Genomic DNA, 17,884 nt, shown 5'->3' on the forward strand with positions numbered 1-17,884 from the left:
CAAACCTGAACCTACAAGCAAACCCAGGCCGGCGTCAGTAAAACTTGGAACTAAACCTGCGGCTCAGACGTCCGGACCTTCTGCGATTAACGAACCCGTGAATCCCAAACCTACCGAAAACACAAGTGTGGTCCGACGAACCAGCATGGGTCCATCGGCTGTGTCCAGTTCCCCTCGCACCGGTCTCATTACCAGGGCGAAATCCATGGGTGGCCTGAGCAGCCTGGGGATGGAGGAGGAAGGAGGCGGCGAGGGCGGCGTCGTTCTCCGCTCTCAAGAATCGAGAGGCTCCAGGCCGAGACCGGTGTCTGCTGTGTTTTCTCCGGGTGCCTCCCTGTCTCCCACCCCTGCACCGCGCTGGGCCGACAGACGATCCCTCATCGGCGACCTCGCGTCCAAATTCGAGGCCAACGGAGGTTCCTCCGGTCAGAGACGACCCGCCACGGGCGACAGCAAGGAGAACACTCCGGAGACGCCGACTCGAGAGGACAGCGCGGAGCGACTGTCCGGAACAAAGGACGACGACAGGCCGGAAGCCAAATCTTTGGATAAGGCAGGAAGCGGCATAAAGAGGAGGATCAGCCTCCTCATAGACTCGTCCGCCTCCGCGTATTCGCCCCCAGCCTCGCGAGGGGCGGAGCCTCGCTCTCCGGTGCCAGAAACGGATGGAGCTGTCAGGGTGAAACAGCGAATCAAAGAGCTCACGGAGGAACAATCGGCGGTGGCGTCCTCTTTCCAGAGGCCGCAGGTTAAGCCCCGCCCACTGCCATTAGATCTGACCAAACGGTAAGAGATACGCCTGGATGTATAAATTTCAAAATTGTGTCATGGTGGCAAAGTTCTGCAGATGATTCACCGTTATGGTGGGGTGGTACTTAAGATCAGCTGATAAAGCATGTGGTGTTGGTGAGAACCTAGATTCTGTCTGTGTGGGTTTGGGCATGGTAGAATTGCCCATAGATAAAAGTGGGTGGGTGAATGAGTGAATACGTGGGAGTACAAGGAGGTGGGCGAGTGAGTGGGCGAGTAAGCAAGAAAGTGGTGGTCAAGTGAGAAAGTGCACAAGCAAGTGTATGGATGGGTAAGAGAGAGTGGGCAAGAGAGTGGGTGGGTGAGTGGGTGAGTGAGCAAGTGGGAGTACAAGGGTGGGTGAGTGAGTGGGCAAGAGAGTGGGTGGGTGAGCAAGTGGGGAGTACAAGGGGGTGGGTGAGTGGGCGAGTGACAGATTGAGTAAGTAAGCAAGAACGTGGTGGTCAAGTGAGAGTGCACAAGCAGGTGTATTGGTGGGTGAGTGAGTGGGCAAGAGAGTGGGTGGGTGAGTGGGCGAGTGACTGGCTAAGTAAGCACAAAAGTGGTGGTCAAGTGAGAAATTGCACAAGCAGGTGTATGGATGGGTGAGCGAGTGGGAATACAAGGGTGGGCGAGTGAGTGGGCGAGTAGGTAGGCAAGAAGGTGGTCAAGTGAGAGTGCACAAGCAGGTGTATGGGTGGGTGAGCGAGTGGGCAAGAGAGTGGGCAAGAGAGTGGGTGGGTGAGCGAGTAGGAGTAGTAAGTAAGAAAGTGCACAAGCAGGTGTATGGGTGGGTGAGCGAGTGGGCAAGAGAGTGGGTGGGTGAGCGAGTGGGCAAGAGAGTGGTTGGGTGAGCGAGTGGGCAAGAGAGTGGGTGGGTGAGCGAGTGGGAATACAAGGGTGGGGCGAGTAAGTGGGCGAGTGACTGGGTGAGTAAGTAAGCTAGAAAGTGGTGGTCAAGTGAGAAAGTTCACAAGCAGGTGTATGGGTGGGTAAGCGAGTGGGCAAGAGAGTGGGTGAGTGGGTGGGTGATTGAGCAAGTAAAGCGTCAAGCAAATGGGTTGACGAGTGAGTGTGTGGGCTAGTGTGTGGGCTAGTGTGTGGGCTAGTGTGTGGGCTAGTGTGTGGGCTAGTGTGTGATGCCCTGTGATGGACTGGCACCCTCTATATACATTGTGTTTCCGCTTTTGACTTTATAAAGCTAGTCTCTCTCCGTACGCTATACTGCTCTCCGTGAGACTCATGGAAACATGCCCATCGAACCGTGATGTAAATGTTTCTTATCGTTTGTCATTATTAGCTGCCATCTAGAATAATGCGCTGGTGACTTCACAGGTTTGTGGCGGATGTGGACAGTTTGAGCTCCAGTGAACCCAGAGGCCTTCAGGAGGAAGCTGAGGAGCTCAACGTGAAGGTAGAACTAATAACTAATGCTACACAATCTGATCCTGTAGAGTTCATAATCACTCGAGACGTTTACTGTGTGGAGTTTAATTCCTCCGTGTTGTACCAGAGCTACAGAGCTAATCTAGCTAACAACAATTATAATGAAACTATAATAACAATTATAATAAAAGCTGGGCTACTACAGGTATACAAACGCTCACCTCAGTCTGCCTGACAAACTGGCACTGATGTCTCAGCAGTGATTTCACTGTTCAGACTGAGTGGAAACATTTAGTGATTGAACTGTGGTTCAAGTTCCTGAGCTGCTCAGATCACCAACCCGCGATTATCATTTATTCTTCTTATCAGAGGTCCAGTGTGGATAAATGAAGGTCAGCAGATCTGTACAGCTCTACTGTTCACTGTTAATAACAGCTTTATATTAACATTGCTATTAAATAACACTTTAATAACACAGCTAACAACAGCTTTAATAACACAGCGAATAACATTTAATAAACCTTTAATAGCACAGCTAATAGCATCATTAATAACATGTAATAAACCTTTATTAGCACAGCTAATAGCATCATTAATAACATGTAATAAACCTTTATTAGCACAGCTAATAACATCTTTAATACTACAGCTAATAGCACCTTTAATAACATTTAATAAACCATTCATAGCACAGCTAATAACATTTAAGCAATAGAACACGAGAGGGAGTGTGTTATCACGAATTTTATTCACGATAACACACGACCTCGAGTGTTCTATCCGCTTGTTAAGTCGTGACGTGTCGACCTTATGAAACGTCACATCCGGGTCCAAGTTGGCTGAGACCCCTCGTATTTTCAATATACCACAGTGCTGTGTCCGAGTCGGAAAAAAACTACCCAACTGTCTTTCTACCGCTTTTCTTGCAATTAGATATCATGAAGTAATATTTTTGTTCATAATTTAATGTAAACTGTCAAATTGTATATTCATTACACGTGTTTCAAGCTGTTTTTAATTTACATGTAATATGTTCATATAATTTACATGTGATATCCTGGATTTTTGATTTTTATAAGCTATAAGCTATACTGATTAAAAGTAAAACCAAAGAGTCAGAAATGTCAGTTTTCATGTAATGAATTAAAAATATGACCGCTTACCTCTTGATGAGTTTACATGAAATTAAATAATGACATGAACTAGTGTACTGCACATCTTGTCTATATACAGTGTATCACAAAAGTGAGTACACCCCTCACATTTCTGCAAATATTTCATTATATCTTTTCATGGGACAACACTATAGACATGAAACTTGGATATAACTTAGAGTAGTCAGTGTACAGCTTGTATAGCAGTGTAGATTTACTGTCTTCTGAAAATAACTCAACACACAGCCATTAATGTCTAAATGGCTGGCAACATAAGTGAGTACACCCCACAGTGAACATGTCCAAATTGTGCCCAAATGTGTCGTTGTCCCTCCCTGGTGTCATGTGTCAAGGTCCCAGGTGTAAATGGGGAGCAGGGCTGTTAAATTTGGTGTTTTGGGTACAATTCTCTCATACTGGCCACTGGATATTCAACATGGCACCTCATGGCAAAGAACTCTCTGAGGATGTGAGAAATAGAATTGTTGCTCTCCACAAAGATGGCCTGGGCTATAAGAAGATTGCTAACACCCTGAAACTGAGCTACAGCATGGTGGCCAAGGTCATACAGCGGTTTTCCAGGACAGGTTCCACTCGGAACAGGCTTCGCCAGGGTCGACCAAAGAAGTTGAGTCCACGTGTTCGGCGTCATATCCAGAGTTTGGCTTTAAAAAATAGACACATGAGTGCTGCCAGCATTGCTGCAGAGGTTGAAGACGTGGGAGGTCAGCCTGTCAGTGCTCAGACCATACGCCGCACACTGCATCAACTCGGTCTGCATGGTCGTCATCCCAGAAGGAAGCTGACGCACAAGAAAGCCCGCAAACAGTTTGCTGAAGACAAGCAGTCCAAGAACATGGATTACTGGAATGCCCTGTGGTCTGACGAGACCAAGATAAACTTGTTTGGCTCAGATGGTGTCCAGCATGTGTGGCGGCGCCCTGGTGAGAAGTACCAAGACAACTGTATCTTGCCTACAGTCAAGCATGGTGGTGGTAGCATCATGGTCTTGGGCTGCATGAGTGTTGCTGGCACTGGGGAGCTGCAGTTCATTGAGGGAAACATGAATTCCAACATGTACTGTGACATTCTGAAACAGAGCATGATCCCCTCCCTTCGAAAACTGGGCCTCATGGCAGTTTTCCAACAGGATAACGACCCCAAACACAACCTCCAAGATGACAACTGCCTTGCTGAGGAAGCTGAAGGTAAAGGTGATGGACTAAACCCAATTGAGCACCTGTGGCGCATCCTCAAGTGGAAGGTGGAGGAGTTCAAGGTGTCTAACATCCACCAGCTCCGTGATGTCATCATGGAGGAGTGGAAGAGGATTCCAGTAGCAACCTGTGCAGCTCTGGTGAATTCCATGCCCAGGAGGGTTAAGGCAGTGCTGGATAATAATGGTGGTCACACAAAATATTGACACTTTGGGCACAATTTGGACATGTTCACTGTGGGGTGTACTCACTTATGTTGCCAGCCATTTAGACATTAATGGCTGTGTGTTGAGTTATTTTCAGAAGACAGTAAATCTACACTGCTATACAAGTTGTACACTGACTACTCTAACTTATATCCAAGTTTTATTTCTATAGTGTTGTCCCATGAAAAGATATAATGAAATATTTGCAGAAATGTGAGGGGTGTACTCACTTTTGTGATACACTGTATATATATATACAGTGTATCACAAAAGTGAGTACACCCCTCACATTTCTGCAGATATTTAAGTATATCTTTTCATGGGACAACACTGACAAAATGACACTTTGACACAATGAAAAGTAGTCTGTGTGCAGCTTATATAACAGTGTAAATTTATTCTTCCCTCAAAATAACTCAATATACAGCCATTAATGTCTAAACCACCGGCAACAAAAGTGAGTACACCCCTTAGTGAAAGTTCCTGAAGTGTCAATATTTTGTGTGGCCACCATTATTTTCCAGAACTGCCTTAACTCTCCTGGGCATGGAGTTTACCAGAGCTTCACAGGTTGCCACTGGAATGCTTTTCCACTCCTCCATGACGACATCACGGAGCTGGCGGATATTCGAGACTTTGCGCTCCTCCACCTTCCGCTTGAGGATGCCCCAAAGATGTTCTATTGGGTTTAGGTCTGGAGACATGCTTGGCCAGTCCATCACCTTTACCCTCAGCCTCTTCAATAAAGCAGTGGTCGTCTTAGAGGTGTGTTTGGGGTCATTATCATGCTGGAACACTGCCCTGCGACCCAGTTTCCGGAGGGAGGGGATCATGCTCTGCTTCAGTATTTCACAGTACATATTGGAGTTCATGTGTCCCTCAATGAAATGTAACTCCCCAACACCTGCTGCACTCATGCAGCCCCAGACCATGGCATTCCCACCACCATGCTTGACTGTAGGCATGACACACTTATCTTTGTACTCCTCACCTGATTGCCACCACACATGCTTGAGACCATCTGAACCAAACAAATTAATCTTGGTCTCATCAGACCATAGGACATGGTTCTAGTAATCCATGTCCTTTGTTGACATGTCTTCAGCAAACTGTTTGCGGGCTTTCTTGTGTAGAGACTTCAGAAGAGGCTTCCTTCTGGGGTGACAGCCATGCAGACCAATTTGATGTAGTGTGCGGCGTATGGTCTGAGCACTGACAGGCTGACCCCCCACCTTTTCAATCTCTGCAGCGATGCTGACAGCACTCCTGCGCCTATCTTTCAAAGACAGCAGTTGGATGTGACGCTGAGCACGTGCACTCAGCTTCTTTGGACGACCAACGCGAGGTCTGTTCTGAGTGGACCCTGCTCTTTTAAAACGCTGGATGATCTTGGCCACTGTGCTGTAGCTCAGTTTCAGGGTGTTGGCAATCTTCTTGTAGCCTTGGCCATCTTCATGTAGCGCAACAATTCGTCTTTTAAGATCCTCAGAGAGTTCTTTGCCATGAGGTGCCATGTTGGAACTTTCAGTGACCAGTATGAGAGAGTGTGAGAGCTGTACTACTAAATTGAACACACCTGCTCCCTATGCACACCTGAGACCTAGTAACACTAACAAATCACATGACATTTTGGAGGGAAAATGACAAGCAGTGCTCAATTTGGACATTTAGGGGTGTAGTCTCTTAGGGGTGTACTCACTTTTGTTGCCGGTGGTTTAGACATTAATGGCTGTATATTGAGTTATTTTGAGGGAAGAATAAATTTACACTGTTATATAAGCTGCACACAGACTACTTTTCATTGTGTCAAAGTGTCATTTTGTCAGTGTTGTCCCATGAAAAGATATACTTAAATATCTGCAGAAATGTGAGGGGTGTACTCACATTTGTGATACACTGTATATATATATATATATATATAAAAGACCTTTTCTCGTCCAGATCGCTATTGAGAAGGACTAGAAGTTTATGACTCGTGTTTGTAAACCCAATTTCCAATGACAGCGACACAGAGTTCCATAATTTTCCACAAACATTATTTATTTTAACTTTCTTCTTAAATTGGCTTATCCATTAATCCAAGTTTCTTATAAAAACAAAATAAAAAGTCAATATGTTCGCAATTGGCGTATAACAAACAAAACTACGGTAAAAAATCTATTGCTCCGCGTCCTCTTTCTTTCCGTATATTTTATATATATTTTCCGTATATAGAGCCAATACAATTCTGCCCTCTTAAGGGCTAACCAAAGAGGACTAATGAATAACAGCATACATTGATTACCAGGAAAAATGATCAATAGTTAAAATACCAAGTCTCCACTTCAAATAAGTATTATTTAACCAAACAGGAAATATTTATGACAATAAACATAGAAAATTACAATTAGTGCAATATTGCTTTTACAATATATATAAAAAGGTTCAGAGGTTCAGCCTTATCTTATCTTATCATATCATAGTTGTTTGCGTTTGGACCCGGAAATGGTCCAAACGTCACGTGTGACGTCAGACTTAACAAGCCCATTGCTTTTATACAACAGTTTTTACAAAAGAAAGAAAGAAAATAAATTAAAGAAGCCCTGAATTTCATAATAAATATGCTTTAATATTGACAATACCTTCCGCCAAAAAGTAGTTCCACGACGAATATAAAGTTTAACACTACAAAGCAGACATCCCAAGTTGCAAAAACTCATTTCAGGGAGGTAAGAACAACAAGAAGAAAAAGTCAAGAACCTCCAAAGAGAAAAAAAAGAAACAAAAAACCTCTCGCACACACCAAAGGATATAGGTGAGAACTGAACTCGTATGAGCTGCTAACTGGGCTATTAAGCTAACTGTTCGCGTTACAAACACATTAATGTTCCCTACATAGTGCACTAGATTGTGTATCGGATAACGCATTCATGTTCACTACATAGTGCACTAGACAATATATTAGACAATTGGTTATGTTCCCTACACAGTGCACTAGATTGTATATCAGATAATGGATTTAAAACGTGATCGGGAATAAAGGCTGTGTCGTCTGCGTGCGCGTTTGTGTGCATGAAGCTTGTCGTTACTGGCAACGCGTCAGCGGAGTAATACCGTTGTGGTGTGAAAAGACCGTGCTGTTATCACCAATATCAGCACGTTTAGAACGCTTCTCAACCAATCAGATTGTAAGGTCGGAACTACCTGTTGTATAATTGTTAATAACCCAGCTAGTAACATCTTTAATAACACAGATAATAACACCTGTAATCACAGCTAATAGAACCTTTAATAGCACAGCTGACAACATTGTTAATAACACTGCAAAAAAAAACAGCTTTAAAAGCACAGCTAATAGCACATTGATTAACATTTTATAAACCTTTAATAGCACAGTTGTTTGCATCTTTAATAAAAGAGCTGATAACATTGGTAATAGCACAGCTAATAACAGCTTTCATAGCATAGCTAGTAGCACCTTTAATAACACATTTAATAGCACATCTAATAATACCTGTAATACTACATTAAATAACATTTAGAATCACAGTTAATAGTACGTTAGGTAGTACCTTGTGTAGCACAAATAACACTCATCATAGTTATAATGCCTTTGTAACACCCTTAATAATAGCACTGTTAATAGCAACTTTATTAGCCCAGTTAATAACACCTTTAATAACACCTGTAATAATACATTTGTTAGCTCACAAACACTTTTATTAATATGTTTATAATTTCACTTAACATATTTAATAGCACATGTAATAATACTTTTATTAGCTCAGTTAATAGCATATTTAATAAGACCTTTAGTAACACAGTTAATACCTTCTTTATTAACACCCTCTATGTACGCAGACCTTTCTACAGATCTTTTATCTGGATCTGCACAGTCGAGAGGGATTGAAACCCATGTGCTTCAGTTCTACCTGCACTTGTGTTAAGTTTAGTTTAGATCAGTCAGAGTTTGACAGAAACTGTGTAATTAGAGTCAGTGATGATTTATATATTAAGAAAATTATTTATTATTTTATTATTATTTATTTATTATTAGTAACCCATTAGTTGATTGATGTATTCTGGTTCTGATTTGACTTTTGTTAACCACAATTCATTCCTATATAAAAGCCAGATGCTATTTTGCATGTCCATGAGCTTAAGATTTCCACATCGTTCCTTACATCATTTCTAACCCTGAACCAGGGATAATGGGTTCACTGATTTATTCACACCGCATTCGAGGCTCCATCACGAACAGCAGCCGGTACGTAACCTCACCCTCGGCCCGGCGATCGGCTTCGGATAGCAGACCGCGGAGATGAAGGGGTGGAGATAGAGTGTGTCCAGGGAAACCAAACAAAGCCAAACGGGTCGGACTGATTTGGAAGAGACAGCATTGATGTCAGAGGGGTGTGGTGCACGTCAGGTGTGTAACCTGAGTCAGGTTGAGTCATATTCTCTAATAAAAAGCCTTGAGCGAGAGAGCTAAAGGTTAAACTGAGAGAGAGGCTTTGATAAATCTGCTATAAAAGCTGCAACAAAATCCACAGGACTACACAAACATCACAAAGCCTTTTATTTCAGCTCATCAGTACTTTGTTTCTCTCTTTGTTCCCCTCAAACATTCGTGAGCTCGCTTTATTTTTAGCGCTCATGGCTACCTGGCCCGGCTCATTAGAATTCGCTTTGAATGCTCACGTGCGCTTGTGGTTATAACTTTTGGTATTAAGGATGGTTGGATTGTTCTGTTCCTGATCTGCACCGTAGAAGCCTGTAATTACTCCGACTGCTCTTCTGTTAGGAAGATAATTACAGACTCTTTGTTCCTCTCGAGGTTCTTGCTAAACACAGGCAACAAGGAACCCGTCTAAAGTCGCCCGAATATAATTAAACCCGACTTTCAATTTATATTATTACATCAACATAGGAGATATACGCACTGATCAGCCATAACATTAAAACCACCTCCTTGTTTCTACACTCACTGTCCATTTTATCAGCTCCACTTACCATATAGGGGCACTTTGTAGTTCATTTGCTACGTGAATAAAAAATGTTAAATAGCTAAACACAAACCTTACATTTAGAATTTTACAGCAAATTGCATATTTCACGGGAAAAGCTCTGACATTGAGCTTGCAAATTATATTAAACTTGTAATTCGGATTGTTCTAGATATAAAGTTCTTGTCTAGACATCTGCCCATTCAGTTAAACATCAGTAAAAGCATGTATAAATGAACCAAATCATTAACAATATCTACTCTTTGTTCTTTCCAAAGACACATGAGGAGATGGGAGTTCAGACAGTCCGAGCATCGCTTTTCGAGAACGTGGTGGAGAAACACAGTGTCCAACTGCTGGAGGACACGACCTCCGGAGCTCCCGCACCTCACCAGGGAGACTCCGTCAAGCCAATGCGGCGCATCAGTCAACGGATTAAGCCGAACACCAGACCCATTTCCGATGATGATGATGACGTTGTGGTCCACGCTACCTACCAGAAAGCCGTGTCTCCTACGAGTCCAAAATTCGTGGGGCATGTTTTTGAAATGGTTTCTGCAGTCGAGGAGAGTCACGCAGTTTGCGAAAAGGTACCATCTGCTCACCTGGAGGAGAAAGCTTCTACTCTTCGATCACGAAGGTCCGAGGCGGTGGAGACACCACAGCAACCGCCTTCAAACGTCGGAATAAAAGAAGGAAACAGTTTTACACCAGGGACTGCTACCTCCAAAGAGAAGAGCAGTACCCGCTACCTTAGGGTAGGGGCATTGCCAAAATGGGACGATACATACGTGGATAAAGAGATGGAGTTGGAAAGGGAAAGACAAAAGGAGATGGTGAGAAAGATGGAAGAAGAGATCCAGAAGCAAATGGAGGTCCACCTGGCTGCCAAAGCAATGATAGAAGAAGACGAGGAGGAGATCGAGCCAGAGAGGAAGAAACCAATGATGCCCGAACCTGAAAAGAGGCCCAAAGCTACTTATTTCGCTCTTACGGGTCAGGTCAATGAGACCGCATACCAGCAAGCAGGAAATGATGAACAAGGCATGTTATCCGAAATTAGACCCAAGCAAGAGGTCCAGTTTGACGACTTCTCTGCTAAAGAAAGACGCAGGGCTTTCCCGACTCAAAGGAAAAGCGATCCAGATGAAAGGGCCCAGTGGAACAGAGGACAAGATCAGGAATACTCAAGAGCAATGGAGCAAGAGATGGAGGCTGAGAGACAAAGATTTGCCGAGTATGAGAGGATGAAGGAACAAGAAAGGCAGAGAGAGATGCAAAGACAGAGGGACCTCGAAATAGAGAAGCAAAAAGAAACAGAGAGAGCGAGGCAAAGAGAAATGGAGAGACTTAAAGAGATAGAGAAGGAAAAGGCGAGGCAAAGGGAGTTGAAAAGACAGCGAGAACTCGAACGGCAACGGGAAATTGAAAGGCAACAACAGTTGGAAAAGGAACGGCAACAACAAATCGAATACGAGGAGAGAAAGGCAGCCGAGAGGGAGCTCGAGCAACAGAGAGAGTTCGAGAGGCAACGACAGAAAGAATTCGAGCGAGAGAAGGAAAGGATGCTAGACCAGGAGAGACTGAGGCTTAGAGAGTTCGAGAAACAGCGAGAGAGAGAACGACAGTTGGAGTTGGACAGACAAAGAGAAATCGAGAGACAAAAACAGTTGGAGCTTGAGAAGCTGAAGGAATTGGAAAGGCAGAGAGAGGTGGAGAGGCAAAGAGAAACTGAAAGACAGAAACAGATGGAGCTTGAGAGGCAACGAGAATTGGAAAGGCAGAGACAGGTGGAGAGGCAACGAGAATTGGAAAGGCAGAGAGAGGTGGAGAGGCAACGAGAATTGGAAAGGCAAAGGGAGATGGAGAGGCAACGAGAAATTGAAAGACAGAAACAGATGGAGCTTGAGAGGCAACGGGAAATTGAAAGACAAAGGGAGATGGAGAGGCAACGAGAATTGGAAAGGCAAAAGCATTTTGAGCTTGGAATACAGCAGGAGCTGGAAAGGCAAAGGGAGATGGAGAGGCAAAGAGAAATTGAAAGACAGAAACAGTTGGAGCTCGAGAGGCAACGAGAATTGGAAAGGCAAAAGCATTTTGAGCTTGGAATACAGCAGGAGCTGGAAAGGCAAAGGGAGATGGAGAGGCAAAGAGAAATTGAAAGACAGAAACAGTTGGAGCTCGAGAGGCTAAGAGAAATTGAAAGGCAAAGGGAGATGGAGAAGCAACGAGAATTGGAAAGGCAAAAGCATTTTGAGCTTGAAATACAGCGGGAGCTGGAAAGGCAGAAAGAAATTGAACAACAAAGGGATCTAGAGAGACAGAGGGAGATGGACAGATGGATGCAGTCAGAACAGGAGAAAGCTGAGGAACTGGAGGAGCAAAAAACATGGGAGGATCTCAAAAAGATCCAAGAGCTTGAGAGACGCAAGCTTATTGAATTCCAGCTTCAGAAAGCAAGTGGAATGGGGAAACAAGCTCCCAGACAGAACGACCGAGTGGAAGACTTGCAGATACCGACCGAAAGGACAAAAAGAACCTCTTTATCCCCTCTACGACCCCAGGTTCTGGATCTGGATAGTGTTTCTCTAGGTGATAGAATAGGTACAAACGATCCCAGCCCCACATCCAGGTCCAGGCAAGCTTTAAATCATGATACAGAACCTTACAAACCTTCGATCTTGGACGTCGACTCCTTTAAGAACCAAACACAACCTGGAGTATCTGTGGATCCCTTTGGAATGATGGCCTTCTCAAGTCCAGAACCTAAACCGTTGACTGAAGCAGGTGGAGCCAAACCAATGACCCCAGTTAACCCTCAAGCCTTGCTGCAAAATCTGCAAGGTTATCGAGACTCGCATCCACAACCTGTTGGACCAGCAAGACTTCCAGCACCTCTTCAACCTCAACTCCTGCACCAACCACAGCACCAAGCCTATGCCACAGAAATGCAATCCTACACTCCAGACTGGTCCGTCGGAGGGCGCCAGTCAGGCTCAGCATATCCCAACTCTCAGAATGAACTGTGGGGTCAATCACAAGGTGAAATGGCTGTCGACGAACCCTCATGGGTGTCTTCCCCTGAGCCCTCCAGGAGGTCCGTCAGCATAAGGCAACCACGCCTCGAGCAGCTTTTCCAACGTCAGGGAGAAAGAAACTCGGGGTCTGTTTTGAGCCCAACTGCAGCACCTTCAATACAGACGTCTACATCCAGCCCTGGAATCTCACCGGGTCACATTTTGACGCCTGAGAGAGTTTGGATGACGCCAACAGATGGAAGTTCAAACCTGCCTTCATCCTTGGGGTACAGAAAGGAGACCCAGACTGCCTCGTCTTTGGTGCCTGAAGCAGTCTGGACTCCTAACTGGGAGCCAGCAGCTCAAGAACTGAATGAGACGGAGCCAAGAAACAGCAGCTCTCAGGTAAGTCAGCACAAGCACTAGCAGATACCAAGCATAATCAGATTAGTGATATACAGTAGACCCCACTTGAAAATGGAACTTGGAACATATCCTCCATGAGTAAAGGGAGGCTACTGTAGTATTAACATGATTTCATTAATTAATTTTCTTCTGTAGATCAGATGCTTGTTGCTTTAACTGACAATTCACCTATTTTTAACAATATTATAAACTTCTGCAAACTACTTTACCATCAGAGAACCACTGGCTCATCACATTGTTGTCTCTTCCACTAACACTCAACTTATTCTCCAGCTTTCAGCTAATTGCTACTTCAACAACTTGGAAAAAACAAGTCCTCCTAACCATCCTCACCGTCTTGTCCATCAACATCTTACTCCTTACCAAAACGCTCCTTACAGTCTCACTCGTAAATATCTCAGTTCTAACAGTCTCGCTCCTCACTGTCTGGTCCATCAACATCTTGCTGCTAATCAGCACACTTGTAATCGCCTTGCTCCCCACCAGCTTGCTCCTCACCATCCCCTCCATCACCACCTTGCTCCTAACAGTCTCGCTTCCAACTGATTCGCTCTTCATCTCGCTGCTGACTTACTTATGATCTCACCCCTCAACATCTCATTCATCATTATCTTGCTCTAAAGTGTCACTTCCAACAGTCTTGCTCTTAACCATCTAGCTCCTAACCGTTTATGCTCCTAACCATCTTGCTCCTAACTGTCTTGCTCTTAATCATCCTGCTCCTAACAGTCTCACTCCTAACCAACTCGATCCCCTTTATCACCATCTTGCTCCTAACCGTCTTGCTCCCAACAGTGTTGCTCCTTACAGCATTGCTTCTAACAGTCTTGTTCTAACTGTCTTGCTCTTAATCATCTTAACTCCTAACTGACTTACCCATGATCTTGCTCCTCACCCAACAGTGTTGCTCCTTACAGCATTGCTTCTAACCATCTTGTTCTAACTGTCTTGCTCTTAATCATCTTAACTCCTAACTGACTTACTCATCATCTTGCTTCTCATCATCTGGCTCCCCCACCACTCATCTGGCTTCCCCAACTCGCTCCTCACCATCTGACTCCTAACTTACTAATCACTATCTCGCTCCTAACAGACTTGCTTCTAATCATCTGGCTACCCACCAACTTGCTCCTCACCGTCTCATTCATCACCATCTTGCTCCTAATCAACACGTTCCTACCAGTCTCACTATTTACAGTCTCGGTTCTAATAGTCTCGGTTCTAACCATTTTGCTCCCCTAAATCTCGCTCCTCACAGTCTTGTTCAATGCCATCCTGCTCCTAATCAACAGGCTCCAAACAGTCTCGCTCCTAAACATCTCACTTGTAACCATACCCTACCAAGTTGCTCCTCACCATCCCCTTCGTCACACTCCTAACAATCTTGGTCTCAAATGATTTGATCATCATCTCGCTCTTAACCGTCTTGTTCTTCATCATCTTCCTCCTAACCATCTCGCTCCTAACTAACTCGCTCCTAACCGTTTCGTTAATCATCGTATCGTAACCGACCCCTTGCTGTTTCACTACTCGCCGTCTTGCTCCTCACCTTCATGACTACAGATGTTAGGCAGATAACAGATTTAGATGCGTTTTCAGTTCAGACTGTGAGAGTGTTTGTGTGTCTTCACGTAGGAGGTCTCACGGATGCGCTCGAGAAGCGTTCGGAGATCCGCTCCCGCCGAGTGTTCGGTAGACGGCCCGTTGGCTCGGCTCAGGAGTCGCAGCGCACATAGAGACCGAGGGCAAGGCCGCAGGGTGAGTCCCAACGCAATTATTCCGCCCCATAATAGAACTAGGCGGGTCTCGTGCGCACCTATTCAGAACAACAGCTGGATGAGTCAGGACGCGTATCCACCCTTCCTTCTCCAACCTGCTCCCTCCTGAACCTGGAGCAAGTTTTAGCTAAAAATATATCACATCACGATTTTGGTTTCGTTTGTTGGTCGCTTGTCCTCACCAGTATGTCGCTCTTGCTTTCCATCCATGTATATTTGACTGCCTTCTTTACTCCAGCCAGCAGTGGATTCCTACAAAATCCGCGAGCCTAAAAAATGTGCGCAGACAAAAATAATAATAATAAATAAACACGTTTGGCCGCTCAGATGGCGCAGCGGTAAAAAAACACGCTAGAACCAGAGCTGGGATTGAATATATCGTATCGTATCGAATCTCAGCTCTGCCTGCCGGCTAAGGCTGAGCGGCCACATGAACAACGATTGGCCTGTTGTTCAGATAGGGGCGGGACTAAGCCGGATGGGGTCTCTCTCTCTCTCTCTCTCTCTCTCATGACTGGTGCATTTACGACCTCTGCTGGCTGATTGATGGCGCCTGCACAGAGATGAGAAAAGAGTGCTCTCAGGGTGTCTCTCCGTACGCAACGCTGAGCTGCACTGCATTCGTCAAAGTGTATACGGATGCATAAGGATGCTGTCCACGTGTCGGAGGAGGCGTGGGTTAGCTTCGTTCTCCTCAATCAGAGCGGGGATCGGCATTGGTGGAGAGGACGCATGATGCAATCGGGCAATTGGCCGAGCTAAAAGGGAGAAAATGCATAAAGAAAATATATATAAATAAACACATTTTATTATTTAACAGGCGCTTCATGAACACATTTCACACAAAATGGACTTGAACACGAATGCCTCCTTGTGGTGGCTTTACGTTACACCTTGTAAACCACAGTGGAACCAGATTACCATTATTAGTTTTGTGTTTCGCTTTGATGAATTTGATGTGTTGCCTGGGTCGCGGTAAATATCATGGACAAAATTTACATTGTCAGCATTTAACAGTCTAAGCAACTGAGGGTTAAGGGCCTTGCTCAAGGGCCCAAAAGTGGCAGCTTGGCAGTAGTGGGGCTTGAACCAGCAACCTTTGAATACTAGTCCAATACCTCAACCACTAGGCCACAACTGTCTAGTGTGTAAAGCTTCAATCTTAGGGAAGATTGTGGGTTTGAGTCCCGGCTCTGCCGTGCAGCCACTGTTGCGTGGCCCTTAACCCCGTCTTTTCCGGGAAGGTAGGGGGGCGTACAACGACTGACCCTGCGCTCTGAATCCTGCTTTCAAACAAGCTCACGAGTCGATATAGAGTCCAAATCGATCTATTATGCAAATGACCCAAACTTGGGGTCAGACCGGATCATTTCTTCATATTTTATTTGCATTCATGACCGGATACGTTCCTGATGTACTAATGTACAACATGTGGACAAATGTATGTGGACACCTGATCGTGAGCTTGTTGGTCACACACATAGAGGTCACTCTGTTTTAATACTGTTTATCAACTGACATGTCCACAAACACGTGGTCAGGTGTCCAAATACTTTTGGCTCTATGTAGTATATAGGGACACCTACGTATTACATCTTCAGAATTCAGACAGAATTTCTGTTTGTTATATAATAGTTTAGGGAAGGCCATGCAGCCACGGCCCATGTTGCGTGGCCCTTAACCCCGTCTTTTTCGGGAGGGTAGGGGGACGTACAACGACTGACCCTGCGCTCTGAATCTGAAAATGTAGACTTCAAAGCGATATATTATGCGAATGACCCAAACTTGGGGTCAGACCGGATCATTTGTTCATATTTTATTTGCATTCATGACCGGATTTGTTCCTGGCTAATGTACAACATGTGGACTAATGTATGTGGACACCTGACCATGAGCTTGTTGGGTGCTCAGTCCAAAATGGGCATCAGTCCAGTGTTGTCTTATTATTTTGCATGGCTAGTCAGGGTTCCACGGTTCCTGCTGAACTCAGATGACTGACTTTAATCACCGCGTTCTTGTTAATGTTTATAAGGGGAAGTGTCTTCTCATTCCGATTAGCTGAGCTGTATTCCGTGACCCATAATGATCCAAAACGTCATGCAACTACAGCGGTGAAGGTATGTGTGTGTGTGTGTGTGTGTGTGTGTGTGTGTGTGTGTGTGACAGGTTATTGTGAAAGTAACAGGTTTGCTGATTGACAGCAGTTACAGGAGCGTCTCTGTACTAATGACACGCTTTATGTTGGAAGCTACTCGCTCCGTCTGCAGGCGCAGACGTGTGTAGCCGGTGCGGCTCGAACCCGTATCGTGTAGGTGGTGCATAAGCAGGCGCACATGGTGTTGTGAAGAAGTGAGGTGAGGTGAGGTTGCCAGGTTGTTGATCTACAGGTTTATCAGGTCTCTGAGCGTATCTCACCGTCCTTGTGAGCGAAATAACCCTCCACAAACGCTCCTGTGTGTGTGTGTGTGTGTGTGTGTGTGTGTGTGTGTGTGTGTGTGTGCTGACTGTGATTTACAGCGCGCTCCTTCCTGTTTATCTTATCAGTATCCGAAGAAAGAAGTTCAGCTTCTCAGTAATTGCAGTAAAAAATCTGGCGTTTGCATGTTTTTATTGACGCAGGGTCTCCGCCGGTTGTTCGAAACTGTACGAGTCTTGAGGAGTAAATGTTTTACACCCTGATGAAATTCCTGCATTGTGATTGGCTGGCAGGAATTCAATAATTATAAAATAAAAATAATTTTATTGCACCTGATAAAATGCAGTAATTACATTTACAGTAAAAATGAATCATATATCATACACACCATGTGGTCAAAATTATTGGGACACCCTTTCTAATGACTATTCCTATAAGAAGAGCCCTGACCTGAACTGGAACAGTGCACAGCCGTCTAAACACAGTCATCTTTTAAATGAATGGGCACAA

General features: G+C 44.8%; 1 protein-coding gene across 1 annotated transcript in view; it reads left to right on the plus strand.

The window, feature by feature from the left end:
* The window catches only part of si:ch73-138n13.1 (zinc finger CCCH domain-containing protein 13), a 63,934-nt gene that overhangs the window by 12,579 nt on the left and 33,471 nt on the right, over nt 1-17,884 (plus strand). The window contains exons 3-6 of the mRNA XM_062999439.1: nt 1-786; nt 2,125-2,203; nt 10,016-13,159; nt 14,816-14,938. The exon at nt 1-786 is cut by the window's left edge and continues 241 nt beyond it. Coding sequence (XP_062855509.1) covers nt 1-786; nt 2,125-2,203; nt 10,016-13,159; nt 14,816-14,938 — 4,132 coding nt within the window. The remainder of the gene's footprint in view (nt 787-2,124; nt 2,204-10,015; nt 13,160-14,815; nt 14,939-17,884) is intronic.

Source organism: Trichomycterus rosablanca, chromosome 7 (genome assembly GCF_030014385.1).
Source record: "Trichomycterus rosablanca isolate fTriRos1 chromosome 7, fTriRos1.hap1, whole genome shotgun sequence".
Taxonomy (NCBI): domain Eukaryota; kingdom Metazoa; phylum Chordata; class Actinopteri; order Siluriformes; family Trichomycteridae; genus Trichomycterus; species Trichomycterus rosablanca.